The 27,480-nt window shown below is 35.2% G+C and overlaps 1 protein-coding gene across 4 annotated transcripts; it reads left to right on the top strand.

The window, feature by feature from the left end:
* The first annotated feature begins 4,111 nt into the window (after window positions 1–4,111).
* On the top strand, window positions 4,112–23,657 carry LOC124179350. Of its 4 annotated transcripts, XM_046563602.1 has the most exons (6): window positions 4,112–4,429; window positions 5,694–5,699; window positions 11,069–11,274; window positions 11,917–12,063; window positions 14,823–15,029; window positions 22,945–23,657. In XM_046563602.1, the coding sequence occupies exons 3-6, from the start codon at window positions 11,109–11,111 to the stop codon at window positions 23,649–23,651; spliced, it is 1,227 nt and encodes a 408-aa protein (XP_046419558.1). In that variant the 5' UTR covers window positions 4,112–4,429; window positions 5,694–5,699; window positions 11,069–11,108; the 3' UTR covers window positions 23,652–23,657. The 4 variants fall into 4 exon arrangements, with proteins under 4 accessions (XP_046419558.1, XP_046419557.1, XP_046419560.1 ...); XM_046563601.1 differs by lacking the exon at window positions 5,694–5,699 and having other exon boundaries at window positions 4,114–4,429; XM_046563603.1 differs by lacking the exons at window positions 4,112–4,429; window positions 5,694–5,699 and adding an exon at window positions 9,678–10,190.
* The last annotated feature ends 3,823 nt before the right edge of the window (window positions 23,658–27,480 follow it).

Here is a 27,480-nt window from a genome sequence, read left to right on the forward strand (position 1 = left end):
CAATGTTCATCCTCAGAAAAATTTTAACTCTTGTGAGGACGGAATAGCATTCTAACTCTGAATCACTAACCATTTTACTGGCAATCATCTGAACGAAAATGTTCGAATCCGAGAATTTATTGCGAAAATAGGATAATCACGACTTTTATGATAAAGATTCGAGTCGCTTTTCCCGGGTCATACGTCGTATTGAAAGTATTGTTTGAGAGTAAAGAGGTTGCGCGGGATGGAACCTCTACTCTCAAACAATACTAATCATGATCAACCATTGTTACGAAAAGGCATAGCCGGTTAAGCATGCTAAAAGTGCCCTCTCTTGAAACGGATTGTGCTGGTGACCAAATGTTTTCTGTTAGTAAATCACTAACTCATACCAAATTTTAGTCTTCTAACTCCATTTTACTCAAAGTTATCGCATAAAACGTGATGTTCAGTTTTTTCACGATTACTCCGCTATTTCTACTTGGAAAATTTGGAAAGAATCACAGATCTAACAGACATACGTGCACATATCGAGGATTTTTTTCAGACTTTTGCTAGGAAAGTTCACCTTCTGAAAATTTGTGAACATTCAGTCGCTGGATTCCGGTGGATTTTGAAGAGTGCCATCTTTTCTTCACGGTTTGAACCTCTGCTTTCATGTAATTTTTCGTAATTTTCTCAGATTTTTCCCAATGGTGCAGCATTGTTATATAAATCAAAAACTGACAATTTTCACTATTTTATGGGCATGACCCCAAGATAAGGGCATTGACGGATAAGGCGGCCACATGTGCCCTTTCACAAAATGATTTGCAGAGTTCATTTTGTTCCGAAGTAAGTGATTTTAATACATTATGCATGAAGGGAATAATGTACTTTTATTCCCGTGTTGCATATAGAACTTTATTCCCGAATCAACAGCGGTCACATTATTGACTTGAAACTTGGAACTCGTATTCTTTGCGATATTGTGCGTATAATTCAGAACAGAGATTAATAATAAAAAAATAAATTCTAAAAAATGTATTCAAGCATGCCCGAATTTTTGGAATTTTGCAATAATTTAACTTAAAAATTTATAGTTGAGGACGAAAGAAACTAAAATTTTCTTCAATTTTGTATAATTGATTACTTCGTTATACGATTTCCGACAATTTCCGATCATTTTCTCCAATTTTTCGAAATCTGAACTTTTTCATGATTGACGTAGAAATTATTTGCAGCAGATCTTACTTACAGAACAATGCGGATTTTCGGCGAAAAAAATTGGAACAAATTTTTTCTTTTTAATGAAACTTTACCTTAGAAACTACGGCCATGGAAAAACTAATGTTTATAAAAATATTTGAACTCTGATATCGAAAAACTTTTTTCTTATTTTCTTACAAGTAGCGGCAGCTCGTTGCTCGCGAGACAAAGATTCTCAGGCACAAAATAGATATTTACGAAGAAGAGAAATGTAAATTCGATTGCTTTGATGAATACCTTTGGTATTCATGCAAATATCCAGTAGTGAAACTGTCTTGTTAGCCAAATACCTTTGGTATTCATCCAAGTAATCAAATTCATATTTGTTTTCTCCCTAAATATGTATTTTGTGCCTGAGAGAGCCTAGTGGTGCACGATCAGCAAGCTGCCGCTACTTACAAGTCACCTGTTGGTCTGCAAAATAATCGAATAAATTAGTTTAAATTGTTATCCATACAAACATAATTTTTTTATTTTGGAGAATGTGCCACGTAGAAGAAAGTATGAGAAAAGAAAAAACATAGAATTTTATGTTGGTTTGCTATGTGAGAATTCGTGTACCTGGCCGTACGTACAGTATACAGTTTGTCTCTTTGGTTTACGATTAGTTGTACCCTGCGTCATGGAAAATGACTTCACGTTTAACAGAAGTTTACACTTGAAAACTTTGACTTTGCAGTTTATTTCAGTTTATTTGACTGTGTGAAGAGTGGTGCCCCATGTTATATATAGCATGGCATTGAAGGTTTCAAATTATTGCGAATAATCTCAGTAGATGAACGGTATATTACTGTCTTAAAATATTTTCAAAATATTCCACGATCATTCAAATTTTATTGTCCCTCAAATTTCATGAAAATCAATAATGTTTTTACATGTAGTCGTGTTCCCTAATAGTCTATTCCCTAATGTTTCGTACCCTGCAATAATTCACGGATTTCCGAACAACAAATATACACAGCTGTAATTCCCTTTGATGCTGCTAATCTGAGGTAAATAACATTCATTCTTGGCGTATTTCACGTACGTAATCTTATAAAGACATGATAAATAGAGTTGGCAAGGTATGAAGGTTCGAATAAGTGGCAACGTCGGACGAACAGAAAGAGAGAGATAATCTAATCATAAATTATCCAGTGCTCGCTACTCACTATTATACCTATAATGGCCGTGTTCGAAAATTGACTGACAGTACTGTCAGCAATCTTTTATCTCTTTTGCGCTGCCGAGTTCATGGACAGCTCTGTCTCTGTCCTAGGGAATTTTTAGTACTGGCAGTCAATTTACGAACATGGCCAATGTCATACATGATCAGTCTATCTATAAGTCTATGGTTTTTTCCACTTCTGGCCTTTCAAGTTTACCATTTTCGCACAGTCTATTACGTTTTTTTACTGGAAATTGACATACTATACATTCTATATGTGTTTTACGCAAAAACCTCGGTAAACGCGCCGCTACACAATAAATCGGTTAGCGACTGCTAATTTTTCTTAGTTGATTATAAAGGTTTCTCTCTGATTATAATGGAGAAATCCAGCCCGTGGACCACGGTCTTACACACAGGTGTGGGAACTCGGCTATTTTTAAATGGTGGGGATTGTCATCTTTAGTGTGACCAAACTGTGTTCCTCGTTCGTCCACTAGCTGCGCTGTCGTATTGACGGAACGAATCTAGCAATAGGCAGTTCACAGGCTCCGACTAACCCTCCATAATTTTTTCATTGTATTTTAAATATTCAATTTGAGGTGGAAAAATTAGGCCCGATGTATGGAGCAGGAATCGCTGATCGAAAAAATGTAAGTAACACTTACTGTTCTATCGGTTCGACTGCCTAAAACTGTACTCGAAACTTTAAACGCGTTTTCTCGAAACTACTTTTTTCGCAATGTCTGTCACAAAATTTCAAGTTCTGATTGACCAATTTTCTTGAAATTAAGCACGAATTTTATTCATGTAACCTTCTACGGTACGAAATAAAAAAAGAATCAAAATTTTCAATTTTTACTATTTTCAAAAAATTCGGAAAACTTAAAAAAAAAATTTTTTAAATATCTACCTTTTCTGAGTAGCTGCTATTCTGCGTGAAAATTTTGTTTTTCATTTATCCAGGTCCCTACCATAATGGCATTTGTACTGATTAAGGATCTACCTTTTTTTTATTTTTCAGATGACCAGACGGTGGGAATCGTAACAAGATGGACACACTCTTTTTTTTCCCCCTCCACTTCAACAACGTGTAACCTTGTAAAATATATATATTTTTTTTGAATTTTTTTTTGTGTATTCTTTAAATATAAATAAATAAATTATAAAAAAAATGGACAGTTAAAATATTTATTGTTTTTATTTTTTTTATCGACCGTCAAAAACGCCTGAAATTCGGGCCTTTAGACTAGAACTGACTAGAATACCCCCTTAATGAATATGAATGTTCAGTGATATTCAGTCAGTTTCATTAAAGTACGGAAATATTTATTGATGCTTTAGCCATCGGGATTGTTTTCGGTGCGAAACAAGTTAAGGAAAGTAATATTCATTAATGTATGTATGTTTTCGCGATAGATATTGGGATCTAACGTTTATATCTGACTGATGTTTGTGAGACGTTACACACACGCGGTCATAAAAGGCAATCTTTGTATTCTGTTTCACAACTTGACTCGCTTCGAAACTGTTCCATTGGTAGCGTGGACATTTAGGAGATTTGATTTTTTATTTTATAAGCTCATGCAGAAAAAACATTTGGAATGAATACTGTAAAACTGCCACAAACCGTTTTCATAAAAATTAGTTGAATACCCGTTATATTAGAGGCTAACTGTATGGGGAATCGTAGTTCTGTCGGCGCAATAGAAAAGGACGAAAGACTGTCGTAATGCTGACAGGATAGACCACGGAGTAGGATAGACTGTGCGCTGTTCGTAGAGTATATGGCTTAAGAATCCGACCGACTTGATACTATCGTGTAAACAAATAGGTGGCAGTTACTCATACATTTATGTTTGCCGAAAACTTTTGAAGTTGTTTTTCAGGATTAGTATTACGGTGGTTTAGTGGCTTTATTAAACGATATTCGCACGTGTTGATCAAGAATTAAGTCGTCATAATTTTCATTACATCCCAATCAAAAATCAATAAAATCTAGTGACGAGAACTGACGTATGTCATTAGATTGTTTTTATCGAGGAGCGAAGCGTGAGTAAACAAGTTTTATTTATGTTTACAAAATAATAATGTATCAATTATCAAACCATGTTTGCGAAAAAGTGAAATTACTTCTACCTAACTTAACCTAACCTAACCTAAAAACGGTTTAGGTTGATTATTTCGAAAATTTATACTATGAACCATATCGATGGAACATCCACGATCAAAAATATGTCTGTTCAACTGACGTTTTAACACTTTTGAGAGAACTGGACTACTTTGTTTTGGTAACGGTGTGTTAATATTTGTTTAATCAGAGGCGTAGATATCTCGTCGACAACTGAGGTAACAAATTCATGAATTTTAAGAGTGCTTTTCTGACATTTATACATTTAACATAACATTTTACATTAAAGTTCGTACCGCTCGTGTACCTATGTATTTTTAGTAAAAATTTGTTACTTTATAATTATAGAATCGTCCGTAAGTTTAGAAATTGAAATAAAGTGGGCTAGAAGTGAAACCTCGGTTATACATTTCGCACTTGAACATTTTTCTCGTTTATACGTAAAATTTTGTTGGTCCTGGCATGTTCTGTCGACAAGCCATGTGAAAATATTTCACTTCTACATTGCTCCTATATATGTTTTTTTGCACTTGTATGCTACATATTCCATCCCTTAACGTTCTCTGTACAGTTCTGCATTATTACAACATAGTAAAAATGACAATAAATAATCTATTTTCGAGTAAATCGATTATTTTCTTGCGATTAATTGAATACAATCAGTTATTTTTCAAGCTAAATTAATCGACCGACTTAACTATTATTTCTCACAATCGGTTTTATGTGATTTAAGTATCAATTATTATCATTGTCTTACTCACTAAGTACATATTTAATATAATAAGTGAAAGGTGAATAAATATTTTCATCTGAAATTGAAAAATAGTTTGAATGAAATCATAAATTAAGAAAAAACTTTTCCGCTATCAATATTCCATACTGAAATTTACAAAATTTAGGTTTTATATGCACTGTTTCAAAAAAATCTGAAACAGATAATCGATCAATTCATTTTTACTGATTAAATCGAGTCATGGTCGATTGTTTTTTTGGACTCGATTAATCGATGCATCAATTACTTTTAGCTTACTCATCATCCGTACTTATCGGTCGAAACGTACGGTTTGATGTTTGACTTGCTTACCACTAGATCGTGTGCGTGTTTTGATGTTTGTGTAGTCTACTAATGCTGAATGGCATAGTCTTACATATGTGTTTGTCCCTGTTTCAAGCACGTTTGAGCAGGTTCAGGTCAGTGCCTCATCTACAGAAAGATTTTTTACTTGACATCACTAGATTAACCTTAACCAGACGCACGCTGCTGTGAAATCCTGTAGTTAATAATATTACTCAATTTTGCTCGGGGTGAATGTAAATATGACAAGATGATACCTATAAAAACGCTGAATATCAGATATATTTGATTTTCCAATCATGAATGTTTGGAATATTTAGATATTTCACTTTAACGTTATTCTCCCTTATACGTCAGTATTGCCATATCCCTTGAAAAATGTGTAACTGAAGTTTCACTGAAATCATATTTCAATAATTGAACTATATCAAAAATATTATAGCTGCAAAATAATATTGTACCTGTAGTTTCGATCAGTAAAGTGCTTGATCAAAAGCTCATGTTGTTGCTAGTACTGAGTTCCGATAATTTACTAATCTGTATTTACTTTGATCAAAATTTAGTATTGGTGTGAACTTGCATTCTTCATCACCCTTGTCCGATACAAACTTCAAGCACATAATGAAAATTCATCTCAAATTTTGATTACATCAACATTCCTGACTTCAGCCTTGTAACAGCATAGTATTAGCCTGAGCATTAGTAGTAGCAACTAAAGATTCAATTCCAATGGTATCTTGGAATTTAATATTTCTGACAGAGCTGCATATTGAGATGTTCCAGAGCAAATATTTTGTAGATTTGTAGAAACCGAAAACGAAGAGTACAACACAAAAAACACAACATGATTAAAACAATATTTTACACTATATTATAGTCTTGACGGAAAAACATCTAAATGACCTTTGACACAGGTTGCAAAATAGATAAAAGTAATTTATAACTGTTGACCATCATTATTATATCCACTAACAAAGCTGGATGCAGATTCATTTTTATTCAAACGCTGAAAATGAATAATATTAAGTATGTCCCGTGAACTCAGTCAAATTCTTTTACATTATGCTAGTTTGTAGCACCAGTTGAAAAGAATTTTTGTACATTACTTTAGGTTTTTGAAACCAATTGTTTGGAAAATGCTTTTCCTTAATGATTCACCTGAAATTCCAGTTGATCAGTTTGATCGGGTTATCAACTACTGAGTTTGCCGGTGATAATGAGATGCGATGATGAATTTGTTTGGAGCGAATAAAACCTGGGTAGTTGTTTTAGGGGAGAAGTCGTATTAAAAAATCCGCCCACCAATTTTCAGATTATACTAGTGCAGGCATTGAAACAATGTTTCAACCTCTTGCAATAGAAGTGTGTGCGCAATGAATTTTTAATAGTAGTGGGCAGAATCTTCTTCAGAAGGTTCCATGCGTATACATTTTCATTGCACATGGTCGAAACTTTTTTTCCAAAGCATACCATAACCTAAAAATTAGTAGGTGGATTTCTTAATACTTTTTTTTAATCGTGTAAATCATTTGAAACTATCCACATTGACCTTCTCCGACAAAAAATTGCTAGTTAATCGTGTAAGAATAAGAAACCTGATTTTTGTCCAAAATTTTACCGTCTCCCCTTAAAACTATAAAATGGTGTAATTACGGCGCATTATTACATCGATCGTTTTGTTCATCATTGGGACGCTTTGATCAACCTTGGTCGACTGAAACTTCAAGTATGTTCGTTTTTTATATGTATCTCATAACTTGTTTAACCTCAAGAGACCCGTTTTAGGAGTCAGCAGATAACTCGGAAACTCCATTGGACGTGTTAACTATTTCTATACATAAATCATATCTCTAAAGGATATCGAATTTCAAGGAAAAAATGCCGGCCCTCTAAAGGTTAACGAAAACAAATGTGAAATGTAAAAATTATCGTTTTTAATCAACTTTTTTAAACATTTTCTGTAATCATTTTATCGCCCTTATGAAGGTGATTGTTAAAAAGTATAAACAAATATTTTGTCCTTCAAGAGCGTCCCTTCATCACCGTGATGCCAAACGTACACGTACTTCAAACTAGTAACGTCAACGTAATGAGTCCTCAGGACAGATATTCCGATTTTGCTATTATAAAATGACTGAAGGAGTTGGCAATGCTTGGAAGCCACGATTACGGACGTCATTTAGCAAGGGAAGATTTCGCTTCTAACGCGGCCAGTAGTTATCGTTGCGGTTCTAATTACAGTGGGTCTAGGAACAGTGTGGCCCAAACCAGTACCTCGTACTGATTGGCTTCGCCATTTTTAGGAAAACGATCCCGCGAATTTCAAAATATTGGGCAAATTATATACCAGCTTCAAAACAGTTCAGGTTGTGATACTTGAAACTCACTCGGAAACTCGCAGAAGAAAACTTAGTTTTCTTTTAGTATTTCTTTTGAAATTAATTTATTTCTAATCAACATTTATTCAATGTCACTGTGTCGACTATTTTACAATATTTTTTATAATTGAGATTTATACAAAAACAAGTTTTTATTCGTGTAAATAATCGTATATTTATAGTTTACATTTTTTATCACAATTTTACACAACTTTATTTCTATACATTTTTCTACAATGTACGCAAATTTTTATTGTTTCTTGATATTTTCACATTCATATATTGCTAACTTTTGATCTACTTTTACGTATACGTATCAAGTACAAAACTTGATTTCTATAAATTTATCTACAGTTTACTGTACATAGTCTGTTAAAATTTTGCAATAAAATTCACAATATGTATACCTGTTATTCAATATTTGTTATATATTTAATACAATTTTACACGGAAGTGCATAAAAATAAGGCTCTCGATTAATTTTTAAAAAGTTTATTAAGAAACATTCGCATAAAGATGGTTTCATATGGTACGGAATTCATTCCGCCGAAAAGTAGAGCCTAAGGCGATAATTGAATGTGTAAGTGGATACACGTTTCAAAATTATTGCTGTACGCTTTTTATTATTACTTTAATTTGATTGTATAATGTTTATTTTTCATCGAAACAGCGATGTGCTATTAGTAATGTAAAGTGTGAATTCCGCATCATGTGAAACCACCAAAAGTGATATTTATCAATTTTGAATTGCGCGGTTTATCTTTACTGAATATGGCGTCTGCCACACTGTTCCTAGACCCACTGTAACGGTGTGGTGATCGCAACGAACCTAGCGGCGACTAGTGAACTACCAATGTGTCTTCAACAACTGACCTACCCCCTCCACTGGTTTTTACAGACCTGTACGTAAGACCGTAGACGAGACAAGAGATGCCTGAACGTCACGAGGTCTATGACATCACCCGATCCAGAATCAGTGCCAATATCCGAGTCCTATCAGATGAACCAATCAGCGAACGAATAAACTGACACTGATGAAACCTTACTGTCCTAACAGGATCTCGAGATTTCGCGATTTCAAGATTCCAGAGATCCACAACTTTTTTAATACCGGATTATCGCTTTGCCTGGGCTCAGCCGTTTTAGAGATCGCATATTTACACGTTCCTACTTCTGCACTGGAGAACTAGCGTCATCAGAATTATTCAAAATTTTAAACGAGATTCGCTTCAGTAATCATCAGAACAGGTCTACTGATATGAAGATTTCTCGCACAGTTTTCCAACGTGCGACCTTAAGTTAAACTTTACGGACGGTGCTGGGCTGCTATAAAAAAAAAATATTTTTCAAAACGAGAGGTTATAGCTGAACTCACCATGTTCGCTTGATACCGGGCAATGGATTATCGGACGATCGTTTGCTTTCAAGTCAGTTTTTCTAACTTCTTCTGTAACTTTGTTCTTTGATAGTCACGAGTTTATATTTTTTGCGCCAACAACCGTCGTTTTATATGGAGATTGGATTCTTATAGTATATTATAGTTATTTTTTATCAACCCAGATGGATACTTCTTATTTTACATTGGTATTAATAAATTAAATGAACGGTAAAAATTTTGGCTGTGCATTGCTTCTTCACTGCAGAATTCGAGAAAGATATTAATAAAAATGATGATGTATAAAACTCGGCGATTTGGCACCGACTGCTCCATATACGATATTCTGAAGAGACCCGTATTATTGTGCTTTTCTAGTTACTATAAAAAAATGAAATTTCTCTTACTCTAGTGATTCCATATCGCTCACGGATACACGTGAAAACCGAAAGCTGGCATATTCACATGTTTCCAAAAATGAGTTGAAAAAAATCTGGAACTGCACACCGGCAACATTGATTACAATTACCTGTATCATTATAAAATCGTCAGCTATGAAGCTTATTCACGATGAAAATATTTTCGGAATAGACAATGTCCTCAAAAAACAGCTTAAGTCATGTGTGTGAAAAACGGTTTAGTTTCCTTTTCAAAAAATGGATGAAATACATTGTCACGATATAATTTCGTGTCCCACTTTGGATCAATAGTAACCACATTCGGATTGCTAAACGTATAAATTTCGACATTTCATCGATGGAAAATACCGACTACGTCATAAAATTATGTAAAAATAGTACCATTGAGATTGATGCATGATGTTGAAGATCAACTGTACATATAATAAAATTCAGGTCACTTCATCCTAGAACCTCGTGAATTACAAAATATCTCAAAATCATTTTTAAGCAAATTTACTTGTTATACGAGCAAGTATTTTTTTTAATTCTTGGTTGCAGCTCAAAAATCAAGGCCGTTTTGAATTTACAGAATATTCTACCATCAAAAATTTTTCTAATGCGTCGATTTAAAATCCAGTTCTCTCTTGGTGCAAACGGGTTTTCGAGGGGTGGGCATTCAGAGGTTGCAGCTTAGAATTTAGAACAAGGATATCCTTTTAAAAGTGCAAAAATATTTCTTCCACAAAACAGTCTGTCTTGATAAACAAGTTGGTACTAAAAATTCTAAAATTGCTTCGACTACCGGAACATGTGCTTGCGAGGGGGTGAAATCTTCGAATTTTTACACTATTAAATCTGCCGATATTGCATATGCTTTTTTTCATCGTAGCATTTTTTTTTTTTTATTGATAATAAAAATAATATGAAAAATTGTCACACTTCCCCAGCCCCCGAAATACACATCTTCGAGAGGGTGGAATATTGGTGAAGTTTTTGGATTAATTCAATCGTCATTCAAACCGAAACACTTCTTTAACAAGGGATGAAATTTTTGGATTATTATATTAATACGGTGTGTGTATATTGCATAAAATTTTCTCTCGACGAAATATTTCTCTCTATCTAGTTAACGACTTAACGAGTCGGTAGAACTACTTGAAAAACGCACACTCAACAGGAAGTGAAATGGGTGGGCAGGCGTCTTGAACATTGTTATATTATACCATTCTGATGTCATATTATAGAAAAGGGGAACGTACCTGTATTGATGACATTATTTACTGATGACGATGTATAAGTCAACCTTTTTTTTTATCATCTTTTGTTTCCAGACAAAATTCACTCTTCTTGCAGTGAAAACATGCATAAGAGATGAACATCAATATGAACCAAAACGTATTAGAACTGGAAACATCCAGTCAAGTCGTTGGATCAGACGGAAAAGAAGTTGTTCACTGGTTTGACAATGGACGTGTTGACGTGATGGACCAACATCAACAGATGCAATCTACGTATTATAAATTCCAGAACGAAGTGGGTAAGTTTCATTTTCCAGCGGTTCTGTTGTAAAAACACAATTTTTACTTTCTTTTCTAATCTTTAACTTTGAATTATGCAATTGAGACATCAAACAAATGGTTGTATTAATCCTCGTATGCCACACTGGGGTCTCAGGAATTCCAAAGTGGAACCTTAAGCTCGCGTTCCTCGAGAGAAAACATATTTTAATCAATTATATCTCAGGAGTCTTCAACTTTTACGACTTTATCAAAGAGGGCAAATAACAGTTGGAAATACGGTCATCTTGCTCGAAGTTATGATCAAACATCGGGTGGAGTTTCACAAATCCTGGTGTAGCATGCGAGGGTTAAGACTAACAATATTACATGCCATAGTTACAATGTATCATCGTTACTTCAATACATTTCGATCTTATCGATTTCTTTTCCCCTATTGTCGAGAAACTTTGGCCCTAGGACCCATTTTTCTTGGCGGTTGGCACTGATGCATAATTTGGTGAATTGACAGTAGGATTAGCAAGATTTGACTCTTCAATTGATGATTTGAATCTTCATTTCTGGAAAATACAGTGGTCAAAATTCGATTTTTCACATCAATCAGATTAATTAAGATCTTGTTCTATTATAAAAGATTTTTCTATTTTATTTGTCAAGACAAGTCGCCGTTTTATACACTTTGACGATTTACGAGGCTGAAGCTGGTAACGTTAACGTAACGCAACGTCAGGGGACTTATGATATGATGAATCAGCCTGAACATGAGTTGAAGCTCCGATTGCCTGAATTAGGCACTAGGAAAACTCACGGTATACATACTCGCAGAGTGCATACTCCTTTTCCATTGAGCCTCATAGTATTGCTGACGTACGAGGATTCGACGTAGAGCTTTCATAAATAGAAAGAACGTACTCCGCCTTTTTGCTTGCTCAGGAGCGAGGTAGAGATGTCAGCGAATTCTCTGCCATTTTGATGGCAGCGCTTGCCCACGCAAGTATTTGTATTTTTTTTCAGAAACAGCATCAAAAAATACTTAAAAATTTTTGCATTTAATTAGGTTATTTCAATTGTTGTCAGAAACATGAATTTTTTTCGTTAATTTCTTCAAAAATCGACAACTCCGGACTGGGAAGAGATAAAAAGAGCTAAAAATTTAGCCGAGGACTTCTTTCTATATGTGTAAAAACATATTAAAAAATCATACAAATCTAAGAGGGTCACCGTCGCAACGTCGTTGAATTGACATGTAATGGCCCATATATTAATGCATAGAATTTGGAAGCGGAAGGTCTAGTGCGTTCGACTAACGGAGAAGTGAAATCGTTTCAGTAATGAAATATCTCTATTTTCAGTAGTATTCCCTGAACCAGACTCTTAATCAGCGAAGGTAATTTTTTTGTAGAAGATTTTATAGGGTCATTTCGGTCAAATTTACTGAACCGATAAGTATTAATTACTAACAAGTAATAATTACTCTCTGTAGTGAGTACACCGTCGATTCGTAGTTTGAACGATGCAATGCATGAAAAAATGACAATCTGGTTACGAAGTATACATTAAAGAGGGTGTGCCAATACAGATCTTTCCCTTTACAGAGTGATTTCAAGAAAAATACAAATTAAGTTTTGCTTTCTCGTAAGAGTACATTCAAAAGCAACTCTTTTGCCAGGTTGTACTTGGACTGATGCTAGTTTTCCCATTCTATAGTAATATTTTCTGAAAGTACTCTCTAGTGCCACAATAATGGTATCGGTAGTTGTTAAAATTTTTAAAAAAATCGACTCAAGTGGTTTTTCCCTCAGAACATTCTACCCGTGTCTGTGAAAATGCGGATCCGACAGTGAACGTTTTCCGAGTCCATGAAACCGGATATCTAGATATCTGGGGGTGTTTTTTATTGTTATCGCAAATATTTTTTTCTCACGAAAGAGGAATTCCTTTCCTTTCATTTATATCACAATTCTCAGGACAAAAAAATCTTAAATAATGTGTTTTGCAATGAGCCGGAGACTCCGTAATAACGGCAAACGTGACAGTACACTACGTACATATTGATCTAAAAATGCAAAATATGCGTCCAGAATAAGCATCGGAGAAGATTGGATGATTCTATTATTTATTCCGAAATTGCATCAGTCCAATGTTTAGCATATCTCTTGCGCATTGTTTTTGTAACAACCAATCGAAGGTGGCTCTTTACCGAAATCAATATCAACAAAATTAATCACGTTTGCATAGGTAAAGGTGGTGAAGCTTCAAGCAGCCAACTTCGTGTGTAGAAAATTTTATGGTCGATTGTCAGACAAATCAGAAAAAAATGACTACAAATTATTATTTTCTACACATAGTTTTATGAATATTTGATGTTCGTTGGATGACGGTCAGGGTTGAAATGATGCGAATTAAGCACCCAGTTTTATTATTATATATGACGTTTCGGTATGCACTGCCTACCATCTTCAGGTTTCTTTAATATACGAAAAAAAACACAACTTTTTTATTACATGAATTGCATTCGGTCACTAACTGTTACGTTATAAAACTTGCTCAGCTAGCAATTATTTTTATCTATTGTGTTAAAATATTTTGCAATATTAATATTGTACATGAACGCCGAGTGTGTTACTCGATCTATATTATTTAAACTAAAATGGAAAATTAACTTATTTATCACTTACATAAGTTGACATTCCTTAGTGAAGTGAATACCGACCTACATTTACTAAGCTGACCGTACTCTTAATAATTAAAATTAACAATAAACTTTGACAGTCATCTGCCTGTTTACATATTTGTCTGTTTCCAACAGAGAACAGTCAGCTTAGTAAATGTAATGTGCTCTGCTGCACGAGCAACGAGCCGCTGCTAGAGCGGCAGTGGTGCTCAGTCGCGCGTCACGCATGTTCGCTAGCTCTGACCGCTAGTTTCAGTAGTTTCAGTGTGATTCTGAAATTCATCATCTTTATCATCGATCCTAAGGTTTGGAATAAACCTTTCGTTTATAAATACCAGGCAAACCCGGTTTTTGGAAATTTTTTGTTGTACACGATTTACGCAGACTTTCATTAAAACTGTACTCTAAAGGCGGATACAGGCGTACCAAATCGGAATAATATTTTTTTCATGGCGAAGCCAAAATAACACATTCCTCCCAGTCGACGATATAACCTGTATATGGCCAGCAGGTCCTTTCGAGAGAACCTCTCGATATGTGTATTGTACATGTCGAGCTATACAGCTGGGCATCTCAAAAATCAAGACAAATTCAAGATGAGACCAAGAGCGGTCTTGTCCTTGTGTCCAATACTATTTTTTATTAGGCGTCATGAGAAAACGTCCGTTTCAAAAAATTCGAAAGAATTCATGGCTAATCCCATTCGTGCATACTTAAATTGTGTAAAACGGGTATAAAATTGACATTGGACAGGTATATTCACCTTTCAATTTGACATTGGAAGTCCCATGAAATGGATTTGGCGCCCTGTTAATGAATCCCCAAAAAACCATTAAGCTGAAGAAACTCTAATCAGGTTTCCAACCTTAAACGCATTTTTATAAATGCTTATAGATCACATAATGGACCTCGAACCTGCCATGGAAACACAAGTACAGGAGACCACGTCGAAGAAATTACCGAAGTCACGGGGATCCAAAAAGACAAAACCTGTGAAGGAAACAAAAGAAATTGTAAAACGTTCAAAACATCCCGAGAAATGGAAAGTAAATGTAAAGAAAAACGCTAGGCTCAGGGGTGAAGAATATATTGGTGTTGGAGGTGAGCTACTTATCTTTAAAATAATAACTTATGATTCACTCACAACTAGTACTGATATGTATCCAATTCAACATACGTTTATCCAATATATCCAACGTGTATCGAAATTTTACCACGCGAAGATTCAGAAAGCCTTCGAGTTATTAAAAATCTGAAAAAAAATACGGCGATAATTTTCGATAATATTTTGGAAACATTTATTCGAGATTACGTTTCGATTAGATGTATGTGAATAAAATACTCAAGCTCAAGCTTCAACTGCATAGATCTGGCTCCGGGAAAACTATTTCGCATAAGAAACAACAACAACAACAACCTCATCGAATAACAAGACTGAAGTTAGTACCGTTAACGTAACAAACGTCACAGGAAAAAAAATCATTATCGTGCAATTTCTGAATGACTCAAAGAATTAGCTTTTCGAAATGTATAAGTATGTTTAGCTTACCATGGTTTACTAAGTTTCTAACAGTCCTAAATGTGCGAAGTAATGATTTGTCCTAAACATGCATCGTTACTGTAACGTTACTAACTTCATCCTCATTCAAAATACCGTACGTCTCAAATAACCTACCAATTAGCCTCTGTCTAAATTAATGTTTAAATTATCAGCATATCACGCTGGTGGTGCGTTAGAGTGAACGGTATGAATTGTCCTATATTTTACGCGATGGAAAGGTTAGGAATAAAGTGGAATTAGTAAAAAACGATGGCAATTTCATAGCGAGCCCCAGAGATGCTCAAACGGTTACAGGAATGTCAATGATGCATTCAAAACACTTCTAGTGTCACTCCAATTGAACTTAACCCTTTGAAGCGTACACTTTTCTTTGCAGTTCGTTTTTTCTTTTATTACAATACACTTGTACGGGTTATTTGGGTTGCCAATTTCAAATTTTCCTAAGAATCAAGATATTAGATTCATGTCCAATTTTAAAATACGGTTTCAGATTTGGGGCATTATTTCAACAACCGAACCCATGTAGAAAAAAAAGTTCCTAGATCGGAATAAAATTTAATCAATTTATAGTGCAGTTGGATAGAAGTTTTGCAGTAAATTTTGTTTTGTTTAAACAGAAAACGTTTACAAACACTCAGAGTTGAAATTTCCGACTTTAGCCCATGCGTTCTTGTTATTCGATCTCTGCAATATATTCAACATGGTTGGTTTTAATTGCCCCGGGCAAACATCTCAGAAACGAAAATAGACATGAGAAAAAACCTTTTACACAAAATTTCGAAGATTTCAAATCGGAAAGATGATCCTAGTGATATTAGTCGACTTGTGGAGGGTTCCTCCTTCAAGATTTTGCAGGTAACGTCTGATTTTAGATAGAGAACACGTATTCTCTAGATATGAGCAGCTCATACCAAGATCGGAGATAAATTGAAAGATGCGGACAAAAAATCAATTGACAATTTTTTTTTTTTAAATTTCTCCCTCTTTTCTTTTACCTTATCTTTCATATTTATTCATTGTTCCTCGCCCACCCAAAAAAATTTTTGAACACTACTCACGATCCAAACTAAAATTATAAAGAATATCATATCGGTTCAAACTTGACAACTTTGTATCCGTTGAAAAACTTTTCAATGAGGGTAAGGGACAATAAATACGTCGCGGTACTAATGCCCAAAGGGTGTATAACATGTTTTTTTTACATGGCCAATCGTTTTGTAGACTTATTGTCAAACTAAATATTGACGAAAAATATATACGGCTGAAATTTTTTTTTTTTCAATTATTAGCTTGAAAATAAGTATACGGAACGATTGGCTACGAAAAAAAAATTGTACGCCCTTTTGGCATTAGCGCCGCGACTTGCAGAAACTTCCGTGAAACAAAAATGAATTGAAGAGAAAAATGCGGAAAAATTGACGTCTTTGAATTCGTCTTCGATCTCTTTACCAATTACTGATATTCAAAATACGTCTTCTTTGTCTAAAATTAGGTGTTACTTGCAAAAATTTCAAAATGGCGTAACGCGCGAATCGACTCGTACGAGCATCAGCTTTCTCTTTTGAAACCTTACAAGTTTAGTGCGGAGATATTTAAATAGCTGGCCTCACCTAGCGGCTTGAAAAAAATTGAATAAAAAATCTAAAATATTGCGCTATTTATGCACTGCTGGATGTTGGAATCGAAAAATTTTGCATTCAACTCGATAACGGAAGAAAAAATTATTTTCACACAACGCAGCCCGACACTCCTTCATTCCGAAAATCGATCACCCTATTTTAAAGGGTGGATTAGTCGCTCTCTGATAATTACGATCAAATTTTAGCGCTACCTTCATTATAGTGTTTTTATCGTGACAAAATTTCTTGGGTTGCCACTGATAAGATGAAATTCGTAAATCACATCGAATCTGAAAAACTCGCGACAGTTCATGCGTAAATTTTGTGCTTTCTCATTTCCAAGCCTCATATTATCACACTGTTACCGAGAAACGCGTAACCCAAAGCGCGCGTGATAACATCTTTCCCTTAGAGCGAGCCCCCCTCATTATGCGCTTTTTATACTTCGGTTGAAGCAATTTTTATGCCTGCTTCCTTTCCGTCTCTTCAGCGCAAAACCATGTCGCATTATGTCGTGAAATTATACCTCAGTTACTTATGTTACCGCGAGTTGCAGTAATGCATTCATTGACATTGTTGTGACGTGATATAAACCATATCAAAATTTATAATGTTTAGCATTCGATATAGAATTGTGATATCTGCAACGTTTTGGCGCAAATGATGCATACAAGACTTTGATGCTAGTCAAAATAAATTACACTTTGACGTGCTCAGTAGAAATTTACTGTAACACAATACGATCCAAACGTGACCGAATTCAAAGTTTCTGCCATGAAATCAAAAAATAAAATCAAACCTGAAATGATAGAATATAAATTATTTAAATCTCAATGGATAGAAAAGTACTTGGATACAATTCTGTGCTTGGATTAAATGATAGAGATTATGCTCGTTTAAATTTTAAATGATTTTACTTGAAACATTTTGACCAGACTGAATTGAAAAAATAGAGTTCTTGGTGGTTGACCACGGTGGGAGCGTAAAAGGATTTTCAGTAAGAATAGGAAATTGTTGATTTGTTTTGATTAGTTGTGCCAGCGAAGAAATGACTGATTGGTTGAGATTTAAGGAGGAAGAGCCGTACAGACGATAGAAGATGATAGAAAATAAGCCTGAATTTCAGGATTTATTTGCAACACAACTGTTGAACCACTGCTATTCAAATTTTCAGGGTACTTTATTGAATATTTGTAAATACAAAAAAATGTTGGTTAGTATAAAATAGTGATTTGTAAACCGCCCAGCGAGAATTGTTGCCGCACTATTTTTTCTTGAGGTGACTTACTGCGGTACTGGTAGTTCTTTTGTTCCTTGTCAGTCACACAATTGCATTTCATATCAAAGTACACTGTCGATAAACTTTAAAAAATATATGGAAGTTCAATATTTAAATAATGGTCAGATCCAGAAATAACTGATGCAATTTTTACCAAAAGTTTTCGTGTTTACCCTGCAAAAAACAACTGTTTAATTTAATTTGTCATTGAATATTTAGGTTTAACGACGATGTTTTTTTTTATCACTGCTACAAATTTCGAAAATGTATTTTTTAGAAAATTGAGTAGTCTTACATGAAGAAAAATAGAAGTTTCTGGTGATTTATAGCTGTTTTTGGCTATTCTGCTGTTGTGGGACCACAAAATTAATTTTTGTACAGTGTAAGGTGGCAATTCGAGCTAAACAGATAGCGGTCCGGGAAAGTGTTTCGGTAGCGGCCTGGGTAGCTCATTGTCAGTGTATAGATCAGTGGCCTGGAAAGTGAAAGGTCCCGGGTTCGAATCCCGATCCGGTTCAACCCGTGAAACATTTTTCCAGACGCGCCGGAAATGCACGTCGCAACAGACACACACTAAACACAAAAATACTAGAGTGCTTGCTGTCACACAAAGGTTCTAACGAGACGGAGTAGGAAACGGCTTCCAACACGCGCCGTTGTACCTGCTCCCCGCACAGAGCGCTCAGCGTCCACGGGCCACAGTATCTAGAGAATTCCGAATTTCACCTTATAATTTTCGGACGATATTGCCAAGATGATGAGCTATCGTTTTTGGCGAAAAATCGATTTTTTCAAAAATCTGTACGGCCCTCACCCCGTAAGTGTAGGAACTCTGGTCAAAGGAGAAGGAGTCTTAGAGGTTGAAACAAATATCGTTCAAATATCGTTCAAATATTGGGTTTCTTGGAAGAGGGGGTAGTGGGCAGTTGTGTGTAGACTTCGTCGGTGTGGAAGTCGAAATTTTTTTACTTTTCGACCCTGAAAGGGGTCCTTCTCAAAAATCTAAAAAATTATTTATTGATTAAGATAAATGAAAGAATTTAGTTATACCTAAATATTTTTCTGTAAATTAAATACGCCGAAGTAAACCTACATTCGATTACGTGAAAAATTGCATAATAACGGCGAGACTTTTCAAAACGAAAGGAAAACAAAAGAATCGCTGACAGCGGTAAAATTAAAGCTACTGTTTCGTAGCAAAGCAGGTATCCGTTAATCAATCAAATTCAAGTGGCGGCCAAGTCATCATCGAGTGAATGATAAGGGTATTGTTTACACTTACATTAAAATTCGTTGTAATCCATAATTTGCTAAATTTAAAAGCTCACCAACATCGAATGAGAGCTAAGGTTTATTTATCAGGTTCTTTTGGTGGCATTATTTAGTTGACAACTAAATAATTATTGAATAATAATTATGTACGCAATGGTACGTCGTAACCACCTGGTGAAAAAAAGCAAAAGATGAAGATGGCTTACTAATTGATCACGATGTGAGGGGAAACTCGGTATCAATATTGTGGCACCAATAACTAGTTTCTAAATGTTACATCTTTTGCCACGAAATAGGTTACTTCCGATGTTTCTTAAAAATTAGATTGTAGTATCAATTTTCAGTGTTTGATCTGAGATTGACAGTATTTTTGTCACCAACAATGTTGCGAATTTCCAAGACTAGTCTTTTCTTATAATCCTCTTCGCTGCAAACGACGCTAACATTCTCGAAATTAAAATTATGATCAATATCTAATATATGTTTTGTCAGGGTTGTTTCTTTTTCCGGTTCGGCGTAAACATTATGCTTGTATTCATTAATTCTAGTTTTGAGATATCTACTAGTTTGCCCAATGTAACATTCATTGCAATCATTCGCAGGCATTTTATGAACAAGGGTTGAGCCTTTTTCTAATGGCACACGATCCTTAAGTAAAACAAACAGCCCTGAAAGATTATTACTATTTTGATAAACACATTCAATTTGGAACCTACTCAAAGCTCGACTTATACTTTGTGACACTCCTTTAACATAAGGAAATTTCATAAATAATATGGCCAAAATCGTCTTCTCCAACAGCAATATCAGCTTCCAAATTTAATCTGTCCTTGAGGACGATAACACTGTCATTGATGCATTGATCTATTACTTTAGATGGGCAGTTATTAATCAATAACAATCTTATAATTAATATCAAATTTTTATGATGAGACAATGAGTTTGCCCAGAGGATCTCCCCGTCCACGAAATTATAGATGCCGGCGGTTTTATATTTTGGAGAATGGTGTGACGTGAAATTTATATATCTTTGTGACCACCTTGGTTTTTGAAACCAATCAGTTATAACCGAACCTGAATGTTTTATTACAGATACGTCAAGAACGTTAATTTTACCATTGACCTCCACTTCAGAGGTGAATTGCAATCTATCATGAAAGTTGTTAAATTTTGACTGAACAACCTCAACTGAGTCGGAAGGAACAGTAAGTAATGTATCATCGACGTATCTATAATAAAGAGCCGGTCGGAAATCCAAAGATCTTAAAGCTTTGATTTGATTCAAACTCTATGACAAAATGAGATAAAATAGGGGATAAAGGGGATCCTATTGGCGAGCCAAATGTTTGAGCATAAGTCACTCCGTCAAATGTGAAAGCAGCATCAAAGCATAACCTTTACGCATTGCTAAAATCATTGAGAGGAATTTTGATGTTATCTTTAATTTGATCCCATTTCTTAATCGCTGCGTCGATGGTTAAGTCAGTGGGAACGTTGTTGAATAAAGAAATTACAGTTAGGGAAATGATAGTGTATCCATCAGGAATCTCCACATTACTGAACCTTTTTAAAACTTCAAAGCTGTCTTTTACATTTTACGACGGTTGAGAGCAGACAGACTTAAGTACATTAGTAATAAACTTAGCCAAATGATACGTGGGGCTATTTATAAAGGAAACGATAATGTGGAGAGAAATGTTTTGTTTTTTTTTTATTGATTATTGGTAAACCATAGCATTTAGCTGGAATACTTTTATAGGATAACGTAATACGTTTTTCAAAACCATTTGCTAATTTATTAACACGTACTTGTAGGGTTGAAGGGGGGTCTAATTTAAGTTCTTTATAAGTGAGTTTGTCACTCAAAATAGAGTCCATCATACTCGTGCAATCCATCCTATCCATAATAACCGTTGTATTACCTTTGTCTGAGTTCAGAAAGTTAGGTGTGAATTCTCAGTTTTAAATCTAGTGCTCTTTTGACTTGTGTCATACTAATAACATTACTCTTACGACTGAAAAATTTGTTGCCGCTCCTACAGTTATTCTCTAAAGAATTTACGAACACATTGCGTGCTTCAGACCTTTTTTCAAACCTTTGGAAAGTTTCACCGTTATTTTGAGGCTTTTCATGTAGTCGAATGTACGTTTAGTTTAACTTATTTAATTTATAGAAGAATATTAGCTATAACTAAATTCCTTTGTTTATCTTGATTAATAAATCATTTTTTAGTCTTCCGAGGAGGACCCTGTTCAGGGTAAAAAAATGTCGACTTCCTCCGATTATTGAATTTCGACACCAAGAAAGTTTACACATAATTGAAGGTTGAAAAATCCTTCGACGTAGTGTGTAGTGTTTAGGAATAGAGTGAAATGTGAAGAAACAATAGACTTAAAATCTTGACTGTTATTAAGAAAGCCATAAATTTTCGTAGAATGTTTGAAAGGTAGGTTGCACATTTCGTCGTCAAATGTGGACATGAGTTTGTAACGAGAAATTTGAGGAAAGGTTTTTACCTGATTTATCCCTGGCCTCATGAGTAACATTCTGCTTTCCGTTTTTAGTTTCTAAATGCACTTGGATATATGGATGAGTATGTAGTAAATATAACGAAGCTGCACTGTAGAGCCCCTACTTAATACTGGTCGGCAATGTGGTTGTGAAACAATTTTTGAGAAAAATTGTATCACACAAATTGTATTAATTCTGGATACTATGTCATACAGCTAACGACAAGTTTGTGAGCTAGTAGTAAAAAATTATTAACAACTTATCTTATTTCGAAGATGTTTGAAGAGTTGAGTACATTTGATAACCCCGGGTGACTTTGGATGCTAGCAGAATGCATTATCCAACCAGTAGAGCCCACGAGCAGTAGCACTCAGCTTCATACTTTGGTCAAGACAGATCTTCTGTGGTTCGCATTGCAACCCAGTCATTTAATCGAGTTGGCATGACATGTAAATCAGTAGTTCTGACTAATCAGTTTAACTGGCTATCGATTTGCGCGGTAGACAGAAATGAGCTAGTTTAAAGTTGAAAAAAACTCATGCACATTTAATATCTTTATTTTTGTAGCAAATATTTTAGAACTGGTCTTGACCTAGTGTAACCGAAGCTCTGTATAATTGCAAGTAAAAGAATACGCTTTAGGGAAAAGCCGCTAAAACGGAAAGTTATGCATCAAGAACGCATGCTTAACTTACCGTAGGACTGGCAGTTTAAATATTGATTTGCCATTTAGAACGGAATGTTGAGTCCTAATAAAGAAATCAATTACGCAGGTAAAATAGTTCCGGCTAAAGTAATGGGCCCACCGTGTGACTGCCGCATGCGATGCAGTGACAAAATTGACGAGGAAGCTCGAGCGCAGCTGCACAACGTATTTTGGAAAACTTGTACCTGGGAACAACGAAAGCAATATGTAGCACTGTCGGTGAAAGAATCGCCAAAACAGCGGACCAGATGTCGTGGTAACGTTAAATCAGAGCATCGTAGACAGGTCACATTTACTTACTCCTTGCTTATCAAAGGTGAAGTTTTAACGGTTTGTAAACCGATGTTTCTGAGCACATTTTCGGTCTCTGAAAAATTCGTGAGGCATGCCATGGAGAAGAAAAGAACGTCACCAGGTGGAATTATTGGCCCCGATCAAAGAGGCAGGCATACGCCAAAAACGAAGAAAAGCGAAGAAGTTAAAGAACGAGTACGCGAGCACATCAATTCTTTTCCTGCTGAAAAACTAAATTCCAGAGATCGGAGTAACAGGAGATACTTGGACTCAAATTTGAGCATTGCCGCCATGCATAAGTTATATCTTCAAAAATGTAAGGAGGATGGGATACCGGATAGTGAAACGGTCAAGGAAAGTTACTACAGAGAAATGTTCAAGTCCGAATTTGATTTGGGTTTCAAAGTTGCTGTTGATAAGGGTAAAAATTCACCAACACACACTGTATCACGTATCAGTAATAATAAAAATAAACCATGAAATACAGATGGCATTTGATGAAGAATTTTTATAGATTGCTAATGCTGTCAGTGAACATGACATACCCTTTTGTTGGTTGTACAAATTTTTCTAACCATCTCTTTGTACGAATATGAACTGTATTAGTTTTCATTGAACATCGATGTTAACGTGGTTTGTACACTTTAGAAAAATCCTTTAATTCAATACTGTCTTACAAAATAGTAAGTAATAGTTTGAAAATGGAAAATTCTTACTTATTTCTGAAGTTAAAGTAGCTTAGAGCAAGTATTTACCAGATGTTGACTCTCGTGGTAATCGTCATGTACGACTGCTTTCTCATTTCAATTAAAGAACTTCGTAATAATACTGAAAAATTAGATAAGCATCTTCGGCGATTAAAAAACTTACCAAACGTAATGCTCATCATATAAAGTCAGTCGCATTGTCTCGGTTACTTTGAGCTTCCAATTGAATTGTCTCAATGTTGATCAGAACACCAAATAGAGAACAAGAGTGATGTGGAGGACGGAATAATTGACTCTTAGAAATACTCAATGGGCTGAATCCATCTCAAATCATGCAAAACCAGCGACGATTATATTCCATAATTGCTCGTAACTGAAGTATGTTCTTCTTCGCCCAAAATAACCGGACACGTATGCTTTATTATTATCCAAATAAATTTTTCAACAGATCTTTTTATAATCAACTAGCAGCCCATCCCGGCTTCGCACGGGCATATAATAATATAATGAAAGAAAATACACAATGTTTACAGTGAGTTTCTAAAAAAATAACATTTATATTATTACATAATATTATTATATGCCCGTGCGAAGCCGGGATGGGCTGCTAGTTCTTAATAAAAGGACGCTTACTGTGACGTAACTATAAAAGATAGAGACATGCTGTCGCGACATTTTTTATAGATAGTGATGTGTCCTGAAAAATTTTAATACATCATTTTGTTCTATCATTAATAGTTTTCGCAGCGCACGCGATTGAAGGAAGTTTTTTGTTAATTTTTTTACAACTTGGGTTAGATTATTCAAGTTTTAGTAAGTATCCCTAATTTTTTTGAAAATGAAACATAGCCCATGTCACTCGGGAATAGTGTAGCTTGCCAACGGTGAAAGAATTTTTTAAATCGGTCCAGTAGTTTCGGAGCCTATTCATTTCAAACAAACAAACAAACAAACAAAAAATCAAATCTTTCCTCTTTATAATATTAGTAATAATCAATACAACAGTCGGTCTGAAGCATCATTGGTTTTCACGTATCAATACAAGAATGATATTAGGCCCTTAATTTCCTTGTGGAAATGTTTTTGATTAGAATTTGCACCAAGACTCCAAGAAATAAACTTCAAGTTTTACAGAGTTATGTTTTATTTTAATTTTTACACGCATTTCGTAGAACCCCTGCCTGAAATTTTTTTCATTAAAAAGTTGTCTGCATGGTCGTGTCTTTATAAAATCACAAATTGCTTGCGGGTTGTCCCCAAAAGAATCCTTTGATTATTTAATATAGCCCAATGATATCGAAAAAAGCGTTAATTTATTGTCACTATTAGTGTAATGTTGGATCAAAATGAGGCTTAAATGAGCCCATGTCTGTTTCCATTACATGAACTTCGAAAAATGAAAAAAGTAGATTAAAGAAATTGAATAATCTGGAAAAATTAAGAAAAAACTTGAAAAAAGTTATAATATTAAAAAAAAAAAATTTTAAACGAAACCACAGTAAGAACGTTCACATTGCGCCTCTATCATATGCACGAAACGGTGAACCCTGCTTAACATACAAAATTCGTGAACCAAGTATGACAGAAACCTTCCGTAGCGACTTATCCGGCTCGTACCTCATTACCAGTCGAGTTTCGGTGGTAAGTATCAGTAAGTACAGGTAAGTATGTACTTTCTAGTGCAGAATTCGATGCCCTTTCAGATACCAACGAAAAACATGCTGTTTCATCTAAAAAAAAAAAAACCAAGTTGACTTTCATCTGACCTTGGCAGGTTCATACAACTTTCGTACAAAACATTTTTCTCTCACACTTTTGGTTTACGAGATATTTGACTGGATTGATTAAAATGAGACGCCCCATACATATTATTCTTGATTTTTTTCTGATTTGTATCTTATCATAAAGTATTCAATATTGTCGATGAGGCTCATCTTTGGTTGAGAATGTATAACCAATATATCCTTAAGTATCTTAATCAAATTTTTATTTTTTTTTTACAGCATCTTGAAAATAATATCTGACCATGATTTTGGGGTTTCTTCTTTTTCTAGAACTCAGTTGAAAATATTTAATATGTACAATTGCCACTTATTGGGAAGATTCTTCAAAAATTCGTATGAGATACTGTTCTTGTCAGGAGCTTTACGCAGCTTACATTTATCAAGTCCTTTCTGTAGTCTTTCAAGACTAACATAAAAGACTTTTCTAACTCTGCAATGGTTTACAGACTGTAGTCGGTTAGGCAGTTGGAGATAGCAGTTGAACGACAGTAGATTTTAAAATAGTTAAACCAAACATCGAGGCTGATTGCATTGAGTTTGATGCATTTATGACTTGTTTTCGCCGACTCTTCTCTGCATTTATAATATTGTTCCTTGACTATACTTTTTAGATGTTTTTTACTGGTGGTCTACTCTTTCAGGAATTTCTGGGAAAATGATTCTTTTTTGCAAGCATTTAAATTTTCATCTACGGCCGTTTTTGCTATTTTGTATTTTCGACTGGGTCTTAACAAATTACTGTGAAGTTTTTGAATTTTTCTTGTTATGCTTAATTGGTGGGCAGCAGCTGTAATAGTTTTTGTACAGATTGCTATTTAAGCTGTCTAGGTTTGTACTTGTAAAGGAGACTTGCGCTGAATAGGACATGCGGACTTTCCACATTACAGTTTTCTCTGGAGGGTTCGACTTCCCAGTTTCTTCGCAGTTTCTCAACTTTAGTGTAATTGGGAAGTGGCCGGAGTATGTTACTCGTTTCAAGTGTCCGTTCTTTCTCTCCCCAAAATTATCCCTTCCCTTTTTACGGTACAGAGCAATCCGGTGCAGAGGAAAATAGCCGAGGACCAGCGAAACTGACGATTGAGGGGCTTGTTGATCACGCCAGGCGCCCAACAAAGTCTCGCGATATCCTTTGTAAGATCAGATTTTTCCAACGTTCATCGCGGGTCGCAAAATTATTGTATACACAGTAAGTTCTTGATATACTTGTCCGGGTGAGTCAAGGATATCGAAAATCCGGTGCCGCAGTATATTATTTATTTATATCCCATCCTCATTGCCATTTTGGTGAGACCCCATTAATTAAGGAATCTAGGCGTGGGAAATCAGTAGATACAGGTACATTGGATTGTTATATTTATTGTATATAGGTATAAGGTGTACACTGTTCGGATGTACATAGCCTACTGACTCGCTGTATACAATAGGGATATATGTGATTACTGGAGATCGCCACCTCCCGGGATACTACAATAGGACCCTGACTTTTGATTTCTAAGTCACCGCTAAACGTATCCCTCGAACCTTTACTATGTTTGTGTGTAACATTGAGCTCTAGCGGGCTCATTTTTGAAGATTTCGCGTCATCGGTCTTATTCAAGCGTTCGACTTTACGATGACCGTCAGAGGTCAAAATATGCAGTGCCCAACATCATATCCAATCTCAAAATTTTATTCTTTCAAAGTAACGATGCAACAGTTCAAGTGAAAGTATTATCTCGCGCCCATTACACTTTCACGAGGGGCATTCGCTCCTGAGTATACTCGCTTCTTACTTTGATACTCGACGAGTACCGACGAGTACCGATGAGTCTAGGCTGA

This window comes from Neodiprion fabricii, chromosome 4 (assembly GCF_021155785.1).
Source record: "Neodiprion fabricii isolate iyNeoFabr1 chromosome 4, iyNeoFabr1.1, whole genome shotgun sequence".
Classification (NCBI taxonomy): Eukaryota; Metazoa; Arthropoda; class Insecta; order Hymenoptera; family Diprionidae; genus Neodiprion; species Neodiprion fabricii.